The sequence below is a fragment of the Mirounga leonina genome, unplaced genomic scaffold (genome assembly GCF_011800145.1).
Source record: "Mirounga leonina isolate KUSES-001 unplaced genomic scaffold, KU_Mleo_1.0 Mir_91, whole genome shotgun sequence".
Lineage (NCBI taxonomy): Eukaryota > Metazoa > Chordata > Mammalia > Carnivora > Phocidae > Mirounga > Mirounga leonina.
Window position 1 is genome coordinate 9,565,528 of NW_023270839.1, and position 20,300 is coordinate 9,585,827.

Here is a 20,300-nt window from a genome sequence, read left to right on the forward strand (position 1 = left end):
GAGAGTAGCGTGGTTTTGCGACACACGGGCCAGCTGCATGCAAATTGATAAGTGCATAGAATAGTGCAGCGAGCCAGCAAAGGGCAATGCCTGGATGCTGTGTCACAGGCGGGTTCTGACCAAGCAAAAGTGAAGAGAAAGATTAGAACCCAGAAATGAAGCAATAGGACGGAAGGAGGGGCTCAAAGAGAAGCGAAGCATGAGCCAACTTCACAGGTCTGCCTGGGCCTGGCAGGACTCTAATCTGCAGCGGGGTGACTGTAGTAGAGAAAGAGGTATTCGCCACTGCATTGCCAGAATGCAGAGAAGGAATGTAGGGTTGCCGTTAATTACGGCAGAAGTTAGAGTAGGGGAGAAGAAAGAAACCAACAGGAAATATCATCAGGCCTTAAGAAGAAAATAGCAACTGTGGAACAGCTGAGACCAGTGAAGCAGTTCAGATACTCATGAGACTTATAGACAGGCATGAAACAATCAGAAGGCAAAGGACAGAGGCAAGACTGGTCTGAGGAAAGGGGCCCTCTTGTGCCAGTCGTTAGCCCTTCTTTCTTTATCTTCTAACATCTGTATCTTTCCTCCTTCCGTGCGTTCACACACCACCTCATTGTTCTTAGCTGCTTGTCTCAGAAGCAGATAGTCACACAAGACATGGGATCTCAGTCTTTCATGCCAAACTCGGCCTGTGCCCCTACCCTCATCCCAAAAAATATATTATTTTATATTATTCAAATATATATGCACAAAAAATATATTATTTCATCTTTTTATTCTTAAAATAGGGTAATACAAAACTCCAAGGGGTATTGGACTGGGCCAGCCCCCGTGTGGGCTCTAGTGCTTTGGAGGAGGCAGAACCAAGTCCCCAGGAATGTGAAAGCGTTACAGCAAAAGGACAGCAGTAGCTACCGTGCCAAGTTCAACAGCCAAGTCACACCCAGGGCACAGACACAGCAGGGGTTGGGTTCCAGCTCTTGGTGGGGAGGGGGGGAAGGAGATGATTAACTGCTTTGAGATAACTGAGCAAAAGAGCCAGTGCAGAAGGGTCTGGTGGGAGAAATGGGGGAGGTGAAGGATAGGGATCTTTCTCTCTCTTTTCCTACTACTGAAGGGCAGAGGCACGTGACCCCAGCAAGGGGCCGAAGTATGTAGTAGCTACTTGGATCCCATTATGGAGAGACCAGACCACTCCAGGGCTGGTTAGCTGGCTTTGGCAGGTGGTGGAATACTGGTCATAAGAATAGAGACAAAGCGTTCCAGTTTTTGTGCTGCTTGTCTCCCAGCCTCTAGTACTTCCTCATGATTGGCCTTCTCCTGGGCTTCATAATCCAAGATGACTTTGTTAGTGATGAGGGAGAAGCCAAAGACTCGAAGTCCACAATGCCTTGCAACTATAACTTCTGGTACTGTGCTCATGCCTGATGAGGAGAAAGAGGAAATCAACCGTCAGGATCCTCAAAGGACTCTTTTCTTCACCCTTTGGCCTCATCTCCATTCATTACCTCACTGACAATTTAACATCTCAAAAAATCATCCAAAGAGGGGCACCTGGGCAGCTTAGTTGTTAAGCGTCTGCCTTCGGCTCAGGTCACGATCCCAGGGTCCTGGGATCGAGCCCCGCATCGGGCAGGGGCTCCCTGCTCCGCGGGAAGCCTGCGTCTCCCTCTCCCACTCCCCTGCTTGTGTTCCCTCTCTCGCTATCTCTGTCTGTCAAATAAATAAATAAAATCTTAAAAAAAAAAAAAAATCCAAAGAAGCAGCTAATTTCCTGTCTAGCTTAGGTTGTTCTGTATTGCTTCAAAGAGTGGGGCCTCAGAGGGCCTTACACATTACTTACAAATATTATCATTACTTCTACATCTGTTTCTGGTCATTTTGAAGTCAGTTCTAAGGATGCAGCTCCATCTTGCAGCCAGAGGTACACAAAGTGGCTATAATACTATTTCTTAGAATAATCCTTAGAACTAGTATGGAATCGTGGATGGGGCATCAGCATTATAGCCATTAAAGCCCTAAGGGCTGCGGGGGGAGGTTTGAGGCTGACAACACACCAAATCTCAACACCTTTCAAATCAGTTTAACTCAATCTTCCCTTAAGTTAGATCCTCTCTCAACTTACCATCCAGGTCTGTAATCTTTGATCCCTTTCCATCCCTACTTTTACCACGTCCCTCCCTCTTCAAGCCTCCAGCCACGTTCCCCTTCTCACCAACAGCATCCGCCCCCAGCTTCTGAAGCAGCCAAGATTCAGCCACAGTCTCAAAAGACGGGCCTGCCACCATCACGTAGGTGCCTTCCTTCAGCTCCCTCTGCTCCCCCATCTGTTGCCAGGCCCTGTGAGCCTTCTGCCGCATATCCCGGTCATAGGCATCGGACATGGCAGGAAAACGAAGTCCAAACCTAGGGCACAGGTTGGAATCTCAGATTATTGCAACCACATGAGCCCTCTCCTGACTCCCAGACAAGTCTTTGAACCCTACCCAGCTATAAAAAAAAAAATTAAAAGGCAAGATACACACCTTCCGTCATTGGGCCCTATGAGAGGGTTCACACCACTGAAGCCAGGTAAGTTGATGTGATCACGGATGAGCATGATATCTCCGACCTCAAACTCAGGGTTGAGTCCTCCAGCAGCATTGGTGACCACTAGGGTGTCCACGCCCATAAGGAAGAAAACCCTCACCGGGAATGTCACCTTATGAGCCCAAGATAAAAGATCAGAAAGTGTTCTTTAACATTTCATCAATCCACCCACACAGATATGCAAGATATAGATCAGGAAAGAGGAGAAAGGAGGGGACCAAAATCTATCTAGCCTAGGCAGCTAGGCAATAAAATAGGATTGAGAACTCTCTCCCCCTTCTTCCAGATCCATCCAGGCTATGCCCCTGATTTACCTTCCAGATCGAGTAGCCTTCGTACATGTGGAACCTGCCCTGCATCATCACACAGGCCCTGCCATTCAGGAACCCAAACACCAGTCGACCAGCATGACCAGGCACTGTATGTAAAATAGAAAGGAGAAAGAATGGGGTGATGCTTTCACAGAACACATATCCACTGAGCACCCACTACCAGCCAACTCATTGCGCTCAACATGTGAGGCCATAATTAAGCCCAAGAAACATTATTATCTCTGCTTTCAGAAAGCTGAAGTCTGGTGGAGACAGAAATAAATCAATCATAAGCCTACAAATAAGTATATAAGTACATCCTGAGATTGGGACTATGTGAAGGTAAGGATGTTCAATGTGAACCATATATCAAGGCAAAGGAAGGAGAGGTATTTTTAAAGAAACTTCAAAAGAATGAGGAAGCCATACTATAAGAGAATGAAAGTGAGTAAAAAATAGAATAAGTGGGTAATAATAATTGCAGTGAATGCAGTCATTACAGATCACTTTTCCAAAAATTTTAAAATTCTCAAAATGTGTTATCTTGTTTCTTACCCTAACTAAACCATGTGCCTCCTCACTCTTGAAAGGGAGCTCATGGTATATTCTGGCTTCCCAAAGAGGCTACTGAACGGCAGGGCAAAGGGGCTGAGTTTGGACCCATCTAAGTCTCCTCCATTATGACCCACAAAACAGTCCTGTAGGAATACATGCCCCTGATGGGGCCTGCAGGGATGTGGGAGGGCAAAATAACTCTCCACACAGGACATAAGAACAACTATTACCATTTCCCTTCTCTGGCATTTCTCCTCTAATGGACCGGACCACCTATCCTGGAGGGAATGTGTGGTGTGAGAGAGGGACCCAAATCAAGAGGAAGAGTTGAGGGATGGTCAGAGATAAAAGAGCTTGTAAAAAAAAAACTGCCAGTAATAGAGCAGAGATAACAGAGTTAGGAAACCGAAAAGTATAAGCAAATAGGTCGATAGATAAAGTCTAAAAATTAATCCACTAATCACTTAGTGCAGCACCCTTCTTGGGGTGGGAGAGGACAGGCGGAGCCAATATCATTGTTATCTCCCTCAGAAAACTTTGCCCTCCAGGGCACCTGGGTGGCTCAGTCGGTTAAGCGTCTGCCTTCAGCTCAGATCATGATCCCAGGGTCCTGGGATCGAGCCCCGCATCGGGCTCTCCGCTCAGCGGGAAGCCTGCTTCGCCCTCTCCCACTCCCCCTGCTTGTGTTCCCTCTCTCCCTGTGTCTCTCTCTGTGTCAAATAAATAAATAAAATCTTTAAAAAAATTTTGGAAAAAAAAAAAAGAAAACTTTGCCCTCCCTCTATCTTTTTAAAGATTTATTTATTTGAAAGAGAGAGAGAGCGCGCACAGGGGGAGAGTCAGAGGGAGAAGGAGTCTTAAGCAGACTCCCTACTGAACGCCAACAGGATTCTGGGCTCCATCTTACAACTCTGAGATCAGACCTGAGCTGAAACCAAGAGTCAAGGGCTCTGAGCCACCCAGACGCCCCACCCTCCCCCTCTTTTTAATACTTCTTGCCCCAACCCCCACTCCCACCTCCCTGCTCTGGTCTCCCAATCTTGCTCCATAGGGTTTGAAAAATATCTGTGCAAAGTCTTAATTCTCTGGAGAAAAAGGGAAGGAAGGTAGAAATTTATAACATTAATAAATAAACCAATGGATGTTAGTTATCTGAGAATTAATAAGCAAATCAAATAAACTACCCTTGCCCTTATTTTATCTGGCCTCTCCGCCCTTCCCTCTCTTTTCCTCAGAGAACTGGCTAAGGTCACTAACCTAAGGTTCATGATCCATAGATAAAAATAGAGTTTCACAGGTGGTAAAATAGAAAAATGTTGGTAAATTAAGAGATTCAGCCAACATGGGAGAATAGTGAAGGGAAGTGCGGGCCGCTCCAGGGGTTGCCCACAGGGGGCCCATAAACCCCGGAGTTAACCCAGTTTATTACTTATAGGAAATAGGCACTTCCCAACCTCTGGGAGTCGCGATCTGCTCCTGCTCGACCCCTTTCACACGGGGGGATGAGCCTTGCGACTCCCAGGCATCTTGCAAAGTAGGCGCGTCACCTTAGGGGCAATCTTTACCCGCTCAAAAATTCATCTCACATTAGCATTGAGGATTCGGGCATCACCCCAATTTGTTATTTTCCTTATTCATAAATTGAAGATATGGCTTCCCCCCCTTTTTAAGTAAACTCTACCCCAAACATGAGATTTGAAGTCCCAACCCTGAGACCAAGAGTTGCATACTCTACCCACTGAACCCATCAGGTACTCCCTACCTGCCTCTTTTCTAAGGGGTAGCCTCAGAGTTTTCTAGCTGCTATTAGGTTGCTGGATATGCTATCCTCAGATCCCACAGAGCTCCATGTGCATAGGGGCCATCTGCTGCTTTCCCCCTCCAAAGGATCAGTGTGAATCAGGTCTACAAGAACATGGCAGTCTGTGTGTTCATTTATTGCTGTGCACTTGTGTGTGCCTTATCCTGGGACAGGAACTAGAGCTGGGGAGATTGGGAATGGCAGGAAGACGTAGGACAGGGCTCGCCTGACTGTCCTGGGAGGTTACGGGCACTACTTTTTCCATTTAATCTGCAGACTGAAGAAATGAGAGGGGCTGTGTAGATGTGCTGACTACATGGTGTGTGGCGGGGAACAGCATGGGAGTGAGGTGCTGCAAAGCTTTACGGAGTTCAGAATCATTACAGCACCGGAAATATGTCATCACGTGGTACCCCTGCCGCACACATGCCCTGTGTGTTATGAAATTTCTACTGGGGGGATTTCTAAAGTCATTCTGATTCGTGGTGGCCTTTTTTTCCCCTCCCGTAGTAACCAAATTGTCTTGAGTCAAATGCTGTACAGGCCAGTGGGTGCAGGCATGAGAGAAGCATGCCTTCTCATCGGCATCCCATCAGTATCCTTCGGTCCCATCCTTCGCGGCCCCCTGCCAGTACCTGTACTTTGGGGAAAGTTTGGAATCTCGCTGTAGTCAAAGCTCTGGCTGTCAGTTAATTTATTGACCAGATTTCCTAACCCAGAGCCACAGATGACTGCCACTTGAGGTCGGTGCTTGGTGTGGCACAGAAGCCATTCACTCGTCTTCTGATAATCATCATACATAAATCTAGGAGAAAAGTAAAATCAAGGTAAGTTTCTTTCCCATCCCAAGGGCATCACAGACTAATGACCTTCGGTGCAGAAAGGCTGGGAGGTGTGCCGGGGTGGTAGGGGACACAGAAGCTAGCCAAAGAGCTGCCCCAGAGAGGAGGATCCTTGCTCTCAGGAGGCGCCACACTAAGCTCATCCACCCACCCACTCCTCTTTCTGAATCAGACCCACCGAGAAAAGACTGCTGGGAAACTCCCTCCTCATTCCAGAGCCGGGCAAAAGTTAATGATACCTATGTTTCCACCTCCCAGCCCCAACTGTAGTTTTGCGATCACTGGCAGGTTTAATATCTCTCTTAATGGCAAAGATTTAGAGAGGAAGGGCCTATAGATTCTACAGAGAAGTACAGTGAAATAATCAAATCAAGGAGGCTAAAAGGGCCGGGTTTCAGGATTAGACCTTCTTTAGGGCAATGACAAGCCCAATGCAATCCTCCTACCCTATCTATCACAAAGGATACTCAAAATGTAATTAAGACTACCCTGAGGGCAGGAATAAACCCAATTTCCTTTTGGACCCTTACCCTCCACATCCTCCCTCAGACAAATACTTTTTTTGGTTAACCTCCCCCACCGCCGAAAAAAAAAACAAAAAAAGGAAATGGGAACACTCCTGGTAGAAATCTATGTGCCAGTTAGTTCCCCCACATCCATATTTCTGGTACACCCAGACCAATACAGACCCTGTCATATGTAACTGCAAAGGGTAATTCAAGACCAGCGACCAGGTAAGCACAAAAAAGCAGAATTTGTTGTCAATGGCTGAAACAGAACTGACCGCCTCAAGTTTCTCAGCAGCAGCTGGTTAAAAATACAAATTCTGGAGCCCACCCCTAGAGATCCAGAATTCTGGGGAGAGTCCCGAGGATCTGTATTTTTTACAGAAGTGTTAGGTAATTCTGATTCAAAAACCAGGTTTAGTTATTTCTGGTCTAGAGGAAAGCAGAACTCAATCTGGATTCTAGTCTCAATTTTGTCTTTTTAAGCAAATAACCTGTGTTTCAAAGTCTTTCCTCAAGTATAAAGCAAAGGATCGCCATCATCCCCACCTATTTTATAGGTGCAGTTTGAAAATGAATTAGAGGGGCGCCTGGGTGGCTCAGTCGTTAAGCGTCTGCCCTCGGCTCGGGTCATGGTCCCAGGGTCCTGGGATCGAGTCCCGCATCGGGCTCCCTGCTCAGCGGGAAGCCTGCTTCTCCCTCTCCCACTCCCCCTGCTTGTGTTCCTGCTCTTGCTATGTCTCTCTCTGTCAAATAAATAAATAAAATCTTAAAAAAAAAAAAAAAGAAAATGAATTAGAAACTTATCTGTAAGTTCCAAAGGCCCTAGACTCCATAAATCAGGGTTCAGGTCCATAGTACTTGAACCTTTCTCCCACTTTCGCCCCTGCCAGTGTGCTCCATCCTGCTCTCTTTATCTCCTTTCTCCTTCAAGGTTCTTTGCTCTTTAGAGACCTAACCACTGATGCTTACCCAGAACCCATACGTCCCCAAGAACCAACTCAGAATTTTTCTCACAATCCAATCCAATTCTCAAACACCCATCTGGAAAAACCAAAGACTGGGGGAGAGGGGAGTGGGACTGAGGTGTGACAAGAGCTGAAGACAGCTAACCAAACCTCCTAAGGAAATCCTTTTCTTCAAAAGCAGAGGCCTTGAAACTAGATGACTCTACGGTACAACAGGCTACCCTCAGGGAAGTAGCTGGGCAAAGGGACGGGGGTGGGGACAATGGATCTGGGGCCACAGGATGATGCAGAGAAGCAACGAAATGGTAAAAAGTTAATCAAATAGCATCCCCAAGAGATGCAAAGGAAATGAAAGAAGTGAGAAGCCCTGGACACCTAGCATATCTAGCAACACCTTATTCAAACTTCTTCATGGGCCATCAGTCTCCCAAGAACACGCTGGATCCCGGTGCATCCAAGAGTTACCACGATCCCTAAAGCCAGTGACTTGGAATGGGATTTCTGGGACCAAAGCAGACGGAAGAGTTTTCAAAGGTGTGAAGTGAGAGGAATGCACAATCTTTTGCTCAGTTCAATAAATAAGGATTTCCTTCTCTCCTTGGAGACTCCATCCCCAACTTATTAAAAAAAAAAAAATGGGGGGTCGGTGGGCGCCTGGGTGGCTCAGTCGTTAAGGGACTCACTTCGGATCATGGGGCTCGGGTCATGATCTTCGGGTCCCCTAATCGAGTCCGCCCTTGAGCTCCTTACTCAGCAGGAAGTCAGCTTCTCCCTGTCGCTCTCCCCTCCCCCCTCCTCCTGCGCGCATTCTCTCTCAAATAAATAACTAAAATCTTAAAAAAAAAAATTTTTTTTTTTTTTTTTAATTTTAAGTAGACTCCACGCCCAAGGTGGGGCTTGAACTTACGACTCTGAGATTAAGAGTCACATACTCTACGGACTGAGCCAGCCAGACGCCCCGACTCCAACTTATTTTAATTGAATCTCCAATTCGGAAGGAAGGAAAGGTGTGTGGGACTTGAGCTCTCTCTCCTCGGAATGCAGGCACCGGAAGAATCTCGCCGCTTTACCTAGAACCTACAACGGGAATCTGTGACAAGCACACGGGGTGGGAAGACCTCTTCCCTGTGTGCGTGTCGGGGTGGCTGGGGGATACGGAGTAAGCCTCCCCGCGACACCTGCACCTCAGTGCGCGCGCGCACGCACAAACACACCGGCTCCTTTCCCAAGCAGACTACACCGTACTACATACACGGGTCCCCTTCCTGCTCCCGCGACGCCAGCCCTGCTCGATTCCTGCCGCCCCACTGCTCTGCCGCCCTGCCCCGACACCTGGCTCCCCGCCAGGCCTCTCTGCCTCTCCCGGGCACTCGTGCCCCCCCGTGGCCCCCTGGGGGCCCGGTATCGGGCTTCCAGGTCTCGGTGACAACCATTCCCCGCCCCCCCAGGTTCCCCGGGCCTGGTGGCCGCCTCACCGCTTCTCCATGGTGCCGCCTCCGCCCTCTCGAGGAGCCCGCCCTTGGCCTCTGGGATCCCGTCCGCTGAGCAGCGCCGCGCTGAGCAGTTCTCGCCGGGAGCGCGGTGCACAGTGTCTGCAGTTACTCGCGGCTGGCTTCTATCCCAGCCCGGAGTCCCCAGCCAATGGCAGCCGAACACGCAAGCCGGCCCCCATCTCCATGGTGACACACCCAGATTCAACTGCCCAAGGCTGGGCTAACAACTTAATCTGAGTTCTTTCCAACGCTGGAACCCGACTCGAGCCCCACCCCACCCGCTGGAGGCTTCTAGCACTGCATCCCTGCCCTCACTTCCGTTTGCGAGGCCAAAGTTTCCCTCAAGGAAGCCTCTGCGAGAAGAGGGCTAGAAGCCCGAGGAGAGCCCCGAAACCTTTGATCTGTAACCCCATTGCCGGTTGTGTCTAGAGCAAACCGCGAGAGATTTGAAAAGACAAGAATTTAAACCTTACATCTTGCAACTGCAGAATAAAATTAAGTGAGCCCGTGTCTGAGTGGTGTCACACAAAATTTGCAGTGAGGCTGCAAGGCAAACACAAATTTATTTGGGGTCTTAGGAACTACAGTTTGGGAGACTTGGATTCCGGAGGAAAACCAAATTGTTTTCCCCTCCGCTGAGGGGAAAAGGGTAAAAAAAGGCCGGGGGTGGGGGGAGATTCCAAGAAGACTTACGTAAGTTGTTTTGCAAAATTATGATTGGCCAAAAGAGTCTAATTTCCATTGAGTTTCCAGTTTGCCTTCTGGGACTGCAAGAAGCCAAGATGTTGCAGTTTGGCAATGAACTATAAAGTTTATGCTCCGTTCGGAGGTGCACTACATAAGCCCCACTTCCTTAATAGCTTCCTGGCTCCATTTTTCCTGACAGGAATGATTCCATTTCAGATTTTTCGCTTCATATTCTCCCCTTTTTAAGATTTTTTAAATTTATTTATTTGAGAGAGAGAGTGCAAGAGGGGGTAGGGTTAGAGGGAGAAGCAGACTCCCTGCCGAGCAGGGAGCCCGATGTGGGACTCCATCCCGGGACTCCATCCCGGGACTCCAGGATCATGACCTGAGCCGAAGGCAGTCGCTTAACCAACTGAGCCACCCAGGCGCCCCATATTTTTCCCTTTTGACCAAGATCTTTCCTTGGAAAGCATTGATGATCAACCATAGGATCATCTGTTGTCCACCTAGCTCAGAAGGTTCATTCCTAAAAGGTCATGTCCCACAGAGGAGGGAAAGTGAAATGTTATAGATGATGAATGTCAGGGAGAGCATATAGTCGCAGCAACAAAGAGGTTTTCAGGAAGCAAGTCTTAGACATTGTCCTCATCTTAAAAGCCCATGGAGTTGACTTGTCTTCAGGGATTGCCAATGGATAGCTGTGGTTGATCATTTTAAGCCTTTGTGTGACCATAATTTTGACATCTTGGATGGCCAAACAACAGCGAGATATACAAAGCATCAGTAATTTAATTATAATTAAAAAGGAGCACGTAAGTACAATAATAAATATGATTATTTGTAATCCAGATCTTAGAAGGGCTTCAAGTCCTATGGGGAGTCCATTGAAAAGGTCTGAAAACTTAAAATTAAACCGACTTAGAGGGCTGAAAGAAACTCCTTTTAACGATGGCAATATAAGTATTTTGGTGGTTTTCAACTGAGCCTGTTTGTGAGGTGCAGCAGGAAGTCTTAGGGATGGCACAGACTCCTTGAGCAGCCCCAAGTAATCCAAAGCTCTTCTGTTGTCTAGTACAACTCAAGCAAGGGAATCTAGAGACCTTTGCGCTTTAATGGCCCTAGCAGTGGATCTGGCTATTCTATTAACAGTCCAGGACGGATTCCATATCATGACCTCATTTGCAACAGATCCTGCCAGAAAAAAGTTCCAAGGAGATCCATTGCTTCATTAGGATTGTATCCTGTGGGAGGTCACAGTCCTGAGAATGTCTATAGCGATTGTCTTCCGATTTGGAGGAGTCATCGTCTGGGTGGTCATTTATAATGGATAGAGCTCTCTTGTTTCTTTTTTTTTTTTTTCTTTTTTAAAGATTTTATTTATTTATTTGACAGAGAGAGAGAGAGAGATCACAAGTAGGCAGACAGGCAGGCAGGCAGAGGGAGGGGGAGAACCAGGCTCCCTGCTGAGCACGGAGCCCGATGCGGGGCTGGATCCTGGGAGCTAGGAATCATGACCTGAGCCGAAGTAAGACGCTTAACAGACTGAACCACCCAGGTGCCCTGAGCTCTCTTGTTTCTATGGTGTCTTTAGGGCAGGAGAGATCCCTGTGACCAATTGAAATACAGTGAAGGGAGAAACTGCATATTCTAGGAGACACTGTCCTGTCATTCTCTGACTATGATGAGGGAGCAGAAGGCAAGCTGAGGACAAAGCACATGTTGACACCCCACAATGCACACCCCCTGCCCCCAGGTGGGATCTGTGTGATGTTCCTCAGGCACTCCTGGCTGCCCTAAAACTAAGGAAAGGGAAAAACAAATGGCTAACTAATAGAGAATACAGTCCTGCAAGACATGAGTCTCCATCAGTTTACCAATGTCTTAGCGATTTACAAGATAAAAGCATTCTTATCAATAGCCTAACTCCCAGAGACCCATAGACTCAATTTCCTGGAGCCCTAACATCACCCTCCCTTCCTTGAGTGATGTAGGAAGCTGAGGCAGAAGGGAAAGTAAACTAAATTTCTTCGTGACCTGCAGCCCACTGACAAGGCCCTGAGAAGGGCAAAGTATGACGTTCCTCCAGGAAGCTCCCAACTGTCTTAAGGTTGATGCCTTACTAGAAGGAAAAACAACCCTAGCTTGACAGTAGCAAGGCCTGTGGCATCCTGAGAGTCTTCTTTAGCAGATCAAAGTCCTTTTGGACACCTCCCTTTTTCCTTACCTCCCCCAACTGCCAAATATATAATCAGCCACTCCTCAGAACCCCGGGGCAGTAGATCTTTCTGCCCATGGATCCTGTCCCCGTGCTTTCATAAAATCACCTTTTTTTGCACCAAAGACATCTCAAGAATTCTTTCCTGGCCATTGGCTCCAGACCTCACCAACATTCAAAGACTACATCATCTAGGCAGTCAGATGTCCAAGGTTGCCCCTTGTAGGCATGGACAAAAATACATCCTGTGGGAGCGCAAAATATTTCTTTTCAAGTCTGATTATTTACAGACTCATCTGTAGGTATGGAGGGTAAGACAGGAGAAAACCAGGGGTCTATTTTGTTCAAGCAGCCAGATAACTGCTTCTTTTGATATCAAAGCTTAGTTGACTCTTTTGCAAAGGAGGGTCTTACAGCCGGAAATGTCTATTGGAAAACCAGTTGGGCTCCCATGTGTTTTTACGAGCCAAGTATAAGTGGCAGGTAATTCTTGATGAAATTTAGAACAGGGATGGAGGGTGACCTTATCAGTGGGTTAGGTCAGTAAAATGAGATCCCCAATCACTATGAAGTTCAGAGGGGACTCCCCAGGCAGGAATAGTCTTTTCTAACAATGTCTAGCTTACGGCTGTAGTGGTGGCTCTCCAACATGGAAATGACTCAGCCTGGTGAGAAAACATAAAAATCATTACTTATATCCTTGGGAGGGAGGCAACTGGCTGAAGTCCATTTGCTATACCATGAAAGGTCCAGAAGGCAAAGGAAAATACCCCATATAAGTATGAAAAGGCTTTCTGGGTTATGCTTTGGGCAAATCTGACAACTCAGGTATACCTGTGAGGTAATTTTTTTTAAAGATTTTATTTATTTATTTATTTGACACACAGAGAGAGAGTGTGTGGCAGGCAGAGAGAGAGGGAGAAGCGGCTCCCCGCTGAGCAGAGAGCCGGACATGTGCCTCAATCCCAGGACCCTGGGATCATGACCTGAGCTGAAGGGATGCTTAACCTACTGAGCCATGCAGGCACCCCTGATAATTTTTGGTGATGACTTCTAGTGGTATTGTTTACCCCATGAGACCACCTAATCAGTTTTCTAATGTGTCAAATCATGTATATATTACAGGACCTATCTCTGTAGGCAATCAGGGAGAATGAGCTGATTGTGAGGACCTATCCATAGATTTCATCTGGGGTCAAATTTACAACCTTGTTCTGCCTATTTCTTTCTAGTTTGCCAGTTAACTGTGGGGCTTCTGTTATTTTATCTTTTTGATAGCAAATTCAGGAGACATGGAAGTTGCAGGTGGTAAGTAATAAGGTAGGGACTGACTTAAAGCAGCTGGGTTAGTAGCTGCATCAGCCAAATGATTTCCTCTGCTTTTCTCCATGTTTGCCATAGAGTGTCCTGGAATTTTAATGACCACCAAAGATTTGGGCAGTTGGATAGCATTTAGAAGATCTAATACATAAGAACAATTTTTTTATTTTCTGTTCAGAAGTCAAGAACCCTCCTTTATTTCCAGAGCATACCAAAAACATGAGTAACCCCAGAGGCCATCTCCTACTGGTATAGATGTTAGCAGCCTTATCTTTACCTAGAAAATAGGCTCTAGTTAGTGCCAGAGGGTTCTGCCTGCCGAGCAGAAGTGGCCTCTGGTATGGGTTTAGCCTCAGTGGTTTCAGTTAAGGATATTATAGCATCATTGGCTCAGTAGTGACTGGTTTCATCCTTTAAGTAGGATCTGTCAGTAAACCAGATTAATTCAGCATTCTTTGTTTTTCTTTTTAAAGATTTTATTTATTTATTTATTTGAGAGGGAGGGAGAGAGAGAGTGAGGGAGGGAGGAGCAGAGGGAGAGGAATAAGCAGACTCAGCGCTGAGTGTGGCGCCCACTCGGGGCTCAGTCTCACGACCCTGAGATCAGGCCCTGAGCTGAAATCAAGAGTCACACACTTCACCGAGTGAGCCACGCAGGCGCCCCTAATTCAGCACTTTTTTTTTTTTTTAAAGATTTTATTTATTTGAGAGAGAGAATGAGAGCACAAGAGGGAAGAGGGTCAGAGGGAGAAGCAGACCCCCCGCCGAGCAGGGAGCCCGATGCGGGACTCGATCCCGGGACTCCAGGATCATGACCTGAACCGAAGGCAGTCGCTTAACCGACTGAGCCACCCAGGCGCCCTTCCTAATTCAGCATTCTTGAGAGGTATTTCCTGTTTATCAATTCAAGGGGTTAAAAGTTGGTCAATCAGCGTTAAATGATTTTCATCACGTGGCAGGGTGTAAAGTGGTACAGGAAGCAGTGGTCATATGGCAGGGGGAGCGAGAAAGAATTTTGTAGGAGCCTGCCAGTAGATAAGAGCTGAGTGTGGGGAGAGTAAAGCAAAGCTTCTGGTGAGCGGGGCACATAGATGGTAAGTGGAGAGAGCCTATCACTGTTCCTGTTACGCGTTGTAGGAAGTTGGCTAGGCAGGAGCGGCAGTTGCCCTTACTCAAGGAGGGAAGCCCCTAGCTACTGGATCTAATTGTTGGCTCTAATATCCTATGGACCTGTGTTGATTCCCGTGGCATTGAGTAAGTGCCCCTAAGGCATTTCCCTTTCTTTTGTGGACAAAAAGGAAGAAAGGCAACTTGTAGTTTAGGTGACCCAATGCAAGTAAGTCACGAAGGCTGTCTTTGATAAGGCTTCTTGGGTCTCTTTTGACCAGATGAGAGATTTGGTCTGATTAGCTATTAGAAGAAAGTATAACCACTGGGCTATGGGGAAAAAAAACACAAAATTTAGAATCCAGTCCCGGAAATCCTCTGAGCTGTCCTGAGGCATAACAGTCCAGCTAAATTGTTGATTTTTTTTTTATAATAGAGCTGTACTTAGATTTTATTTATTTATTTGACACAGAGAGGAAGGATGGGGGTATTACAAGGGCTTGTATATAGAACAATTAGGCCTTGTTTTTTTGTTTGTTTGTTTGGGGGTTTTTTGGCATTGTTTAATATATTCCTCAATTATGGGCTTGATTCTTTGCATAGCCTCTGTATTTAATGGATATTGGTAAATATTTGGCAGAGGCTATCTTTCATCCACTAGAATTTTTGTAGGTGGTGCAGAGTGGATGTGGCTTTGGTCGGTGGCATTTTTTTTGCTCAAAGTTCCTCAGGGATAGAATCTGGGAGCCTGTTAGGTATATGAGCTATGTTATTAAAGAACACAGGGCCGGGGGCGCCTGGCTGGCTCAGTCGGTGGAGGTAGAGCATGTGACTCTTGATCTCAGGGTTTTAAGTTCGAGCCCCACACTGGGTGTAGAGATTACTTAAAAATAAAAAGAATCTTTAAAAAAAAAAAAAAAGGATAAAGAACACAGGGACAGTAACCAAGATATCTTCTTGAGGTTTTTTCATCAGGTTCAAATGTAAAAATATTTCCCTCCTTTGGGAAAAAAATATATGTGCCTCATGGGCCTCAAGGAAATCTCTCTCTCTTTTTTTTTTAAGATTTTATTTATTTATTTGAGAGCGAGAATGAGATAGAGCAAGCATGAGAGGGGGGAGGGTCAGAGGGAGAAGCAGACTCCCTGCCAAGCAGGGAGCCCAATGTGGGACTCGATCCCAGGACTCCAGGATCATAACCTGAGCCGAAGGCAGTCGCTTAACCAACTGAGCCACCCAGGCACCTGGGCCTCAAGGAAATCTCATCTTAAAGGATGAACAGCTGCTGAGGGACTAAAAGGAATTGGCGAGTCCCTTGGATGAGTCCCATCTGAAAAGGGACTGGTAATGATTTTAAAACAGTTATAGGTATATTAAAAACTCCCACTATTTGAGTAGTTCCAGTACTCTGGGGAAGAGTGTAGGGGAGGCGGGTGGGGCTAGGGACAGACAGCGTTGCCCACTGTCTGCAAGCTCTGGTCACCTCATCTCCTGCAGTGAAATCTATCTCCTCCAAAGGACTGATCTGGAGAGTGGGAGAATAAACAAACCAAAACCTGTGGGGCCCCAGAGCAGCCCTAATGTTGAAATTTGGCTTGTCTTCCTGGGAAAGTTGCAGTGAAATTTGAGGATGAATCATCTTGTCATAGCCTCTCAAGTTTGAGACAGTTCTTCCAATGCCTAGGCTTTCTGCAGTACTGGCAATCCCTTAGGGGTGATTTGCCTGGAGGGTTTTGGTAAGAAGGTTTAGTCAATTGCTGTTAATTGCAGGCTCATAACCTGGGTTGCTTATATTTGAGTATTTAGGGCTTGTGTGGGTTTCCTTTTTGTAATGTTTTGAATAGCCTGCCAGAGCTTCCCAACAGTAATTAACTGGATCATGGGGTTGATTGCATAACAGCCCAGTTAAATTGCAGTTTTTTAAAATTTGATTTGCAAGTTCCTCTTACAAACCTTCAGTAAAAGCAGAATTTAACAGAGTGGAAGTATGATGGTCAACTTTTTCAATGCCAGATAGTTGTTCAAAATTTTTCTCAAATCTTTCAAAATAATAAAGATCCCATTCATCAGATCTTTGGACACATATTTGAATTTTTTTTTTTCAGTCAGTAGTATGGGGGAAACCATTAGGAATCTTTTTGTGGAGTCTTTTAGTTAATTTTGAGGCTTCTTTCATGCCTCAGGCCTTTTTGTGGGGAAGTCCAATAAAGACTCGTTCAATCCCCCTTTTGCATCCATTCTCTGGCAAGTTTTTCGCCTACTAACATGTGAAAGAGCTGATAAGAGAAAGAGAATACTGGCTTGTAAATTTGGACTACAATCAAGAATTCTCTAGCAAGGTGCCTGGGTGGCTCAGTGGTTAAGCGACTGCCTTCGGCTCAGGTCATGATCCTGGAGTCCCTGGATCGAGTCCTGCATCCGGCTCCCTGCTCGGCAGGGAGTCTGCTTCTCCCTCTGACCCTCCCCCCTCCCCCCTCTCATGTGCTCTCTGTCTCTCTCATTCTCTCTGTCTCAAATAAATAAATAAAATCTTTAAAAAAAAAAAAAAAGAATCCTCTAGCAAACCCAACAGGGTTTTCTTTAGGGTTGGGGAACTGCTTGGTAATAGCTCAGAGTTCAGCTTTAGTCCAAGGAGAATCAGAGACCTGGAGCCCTAAAATGTCATCTCCTGGCTTAACTTTAAAAGGGGTACATCATGGCCCACCTGTACATCGTGGGACACCTCTGTGGCTCAGTTGGTTAAGCGTCTGCCTTTGGCTCAGGTCCTCAGGTCACGATCCTGGGATCAAGTCCTGCCTTGGGCACCCAGCTCAGCAGGGAGCCTGCTGCTCCTTCTGCTTATCTCTCTCTCTCTCTGACAAATAAATAAGTAAAATCTTTTTTTTTTTTTTAAGATTTTATTTATTTGACAGAGGGAGACACAGCAAGAGAGGGAACACGAGCAGGGGGAGTGGGAGAGGGAGAAGCAGGCTCCCCGTTGAACGGGGAGCCTGATGCGGGGCTTGATCCCAGGACCCTGGGATCATGACCTGAGCCGAAGGCAGACGCCCAACGACTGAGCCACCCAGGCACCCAAAAAGTAAAATCTTAAAAAAAAAAAAAAAAGGGTGTACCTCCTGAGGAGCCTCCAGATAATCATTATAGAAAGGAAGTTCAGCCAGCAAGGGAGATGGATGGGGGATAGATAAGCAGGGGTGGAGCTGATGGAGGGCGGGACGGAGCCGCAGAGGATTCTTCTAGTTTAGTAGGTCTCTGAGACAATTCAGAATTTGCCTTAGTTTAGAATTAGTATCATGGAAAGAAGCAATTTTTGAGTCATTAACACATTTTGAGGCCTTGAAATACTAATTAGAATAAGCTTCGCATTCGGGTTGTTGTTGCCTTATATCCTTTCTCTAATTGATTGCACAGATAAACTAAATTAGGAATCTCGAAAGAGCCCCAAGTTGACCAATTAAATTTTAAATCATTCCAGGTAATCGTTGTCCAGACAGACAGGAATTTGCAGGATGAGGGCCCATAATTCTCACCCATAAAACCAGCAGGATTTCCAGAAGGCTGCCCAGCAGCCTATGCCTCAGAAAGCCAACTTCCCATTTTTAAGAGAAACTGAGTACTCACTCAGGCCGCAAACAGAAGTGAGGTCCTAAGAACAACAGCTGGCCACAGAGGATGCTCCAATAAAGCAGAACCTCAAACTGGGAAGTTCAGATTACAAGAGGACTCAGCAGACTCTGACTGGGAGCACTGGGGAGATAACGGGGCACAACGGACTATGTAAGTACCTTATTCGAATCCATGGTAGAGTCAGAGAGGGGAGGTGAGATACTGCAGGCCCACTTCTGACACCATGTAATATCAAACAAAATTTGCAATGAAGCTGCAAGGCAAACAAAAAATTTCTTTGGGTAACATCCCCGTATGATGTGAAAAGGATATTCAATCATTCTCTTGCTTTGTTTCCAAGTTTGGGATAATTTTTCTTAAGAGCTCTCTTTCATTCTCCCAACACGTCCCAGTTCCGGCAATAAATTACATGGCGACCAAACGTATAGCACATCACGGACATATTCTCCACCTTCTTGGCTACCCTTCTCTTGACATATTCTTATACAGGTTTATCCTTTAGGATGTGGCACCCAGAACCAAAAACTAAAAATCTCCACATATGCCTTGAACCATGCAGGCTACAAAGTAATTCGGACCTCCCATAATTTCAACACTATCTCAGCACCACGCATGGAATGAACAAAGATCACATTAGGAGCCACATGGTATCATTGGCTTATGTTGAACAACTGAAATCTTCAAAGTCTTCTTTATCTAGAATGCTCCTTTTGTAAATATATTTTCCAGTGATGATGATCATTGGATGATCCCGTTCCTCTGTAACATAAAGTATGGATCCTAAATTTGTAAACTCTTAGAACCATAGCAATTATCACATCCTACCTACCCCCCAACCCAGGCAAACTGTATCATAGCCACCTAAAGAGTAGCCTCATCGGGTGCTCAGCACCTGGGCCATGAGTCTCCAGTTGCCCCACAGCCCTCTGCTTCTGGCACACTTTTGTTGGTTTTGCCTCCTAGCTCTGATGCTCAGTTATTTGCTCCTTGTTCCTGGCCTCTGATCCACTTCTCCTCTCTTGAATAATATTCCATCCCTCTTATAGATCCATGGATAATGAGCCCTTCTTCCATCAGACCCCAGATACTTCTTTCTGAGTCCTGCCCTTTCATGCCTGTGGACAAGCTTGGTGTGTCCCCAGCTGTGCTCTACTCTTGATAATCCAAGAATAGTTGAGGCAGGAAGAGGATTGCCAGAACCTGTATCAGTTGAAATTCAAGGTCATGAAAACTACTCCCACCTTCTGCCAATTTCCTTTGTGAGTACTTCACCGTCACATTCTGAAACAACTTCATCCCGCCCCCATCTCCTCCCAACCTCTGTATCCTTTAGTTCATCCTCCAGATCAGGGATTGGCAAACTGAAGCCCACTGGCCACATCCAGCCACTGCTTGATTTTGTTAATAAAGTTTTGTTGAGGGGCACCTGGGTGGCTCACTCAGTTAAGCATCTGCCTTTGGCTCAGGTCATGATCTCAAGGTCCTGGGATCAAGCCAGGCCCCACATCAGGCTCCTTGCTTGGTGGGGAGTCTGCTTCTCCCTTTCCCTCTACCCCTCCCCGCTCCTTGTACACACACACTCTCTCTCTCTGTCTCAAATAAATAAATAAAATCTTTTTTAAAAAGTTCGATTGGACTATGCCAACACCCCCCAAAAATTTATTTGGGGTCTTAGGAATTGCAATTTGGGAGACACAGATGGGACAAGATCCAAATAGTGCTCTGCTGATGGGTAAAAGCACAGGGTATCTAAAGGCAAAAAAAAGGAGGGTGCCTGGGTGGCTCAGTGGTTAAGCGTCTGCCTTCAGCTCAGGTCATGATCCCAGGGTCCTGGGATTGAGCCCCACATCGGGCTCCCTGCTCTGCGGGAAGCCTGCTTCTCCCTCTCCCACTCCCCCTGCTTGTGTTCCCTCTCTCGCTGTGTCTTTCTCTGTCAAATAAATAAATAAAATCGTAAATAAAATAAAATAAAATAAAGGCAAAAAAAGGAATTCCAAGAAGGCTTACATAAGTGGTTTTGAAAAATTATGATTGGTTAAAGAGTCTAATTTCTGTTGAATTTGCAGCTTGCCATCTGGGGCTATAAGAAGCAGAATACTGCAGTTTGGCAGTGAACTATATTTAAAGTTCATGTTCTGTGCAGGGGTAGACCTGCATAAGCCCCACATTCCTAGTGGCCTCATGATTCCAGATGTGCTTTCTTGACAGGATTGATTTCATTTCAGGTTTTTACCTTCCGAGTTGCTTCCTGGACAAAAGAAATGGTCAACCCTAGAAACAGTGTTGAC

The 20,300-nt window shown here is 46.3% G+C and overlaps 1 protein-coding gene and 1 non-coding gene across 2 annotated transcripts; both read right to left on the minus strand.

Moving 5' to 3' along the window:
• Nucleotides 1-749: 749 nt before the first annotated feature.
• PNP (purine nucleoside phosphorylase) lies at nt 750-9,247 on the minus strand. Its single transcript, XM_034993610.1, has 6 exons — nt 9,039-9,247; nt 5,883-6,052; nt 2,895-2,998; nt 2,517-2,692; nt 2,207-2,397; nt 750-1,415 (listed from the first exon to the last, which is right to left on the minus strand). The coding sequence occupies exons 1-6, from the start codon at nt 9,047-9,049 to the stop codon at nt 1,198-1,200; spliced, it is 870 nt and encodes a 289-aa protein (XP_034849501.1). The 5' UTR covers nt 9,050-9,247; the 3' UTR covers nt 750-1,197.
• On the minus strand, nt 4,942-5,097 carry LOC118003798. Its single transcript, XR_004677429.1, has one exon. It is a non-coding gene; the product is annotated as a U12 minor spliceosomal RNA (small nuclear RNA).
• Nucleotides 9,248-20,300: the final 11,053 nt, after the last annotated feature.

Excerpts from the sequence above, each read along its gene's own strand:
- PNP (XM_034993610.1), bottom strand. Across the intron at positions 2,999-5,882 it reads AAACTTTCCCCAAAGTACAG|TGCCTGGTCATGCTGGTCGA; the intron begins GTACTGGCAGGG and ends TTTTACATACAG. Across the intron at positions 1,416-2,206 it reads GCTGGGGGCGGATGCTGTTG|GCATGAGCACAGTACCAGAA; the intron begins GTGAGAAGGGGA and ends TCTCCTCATCAG.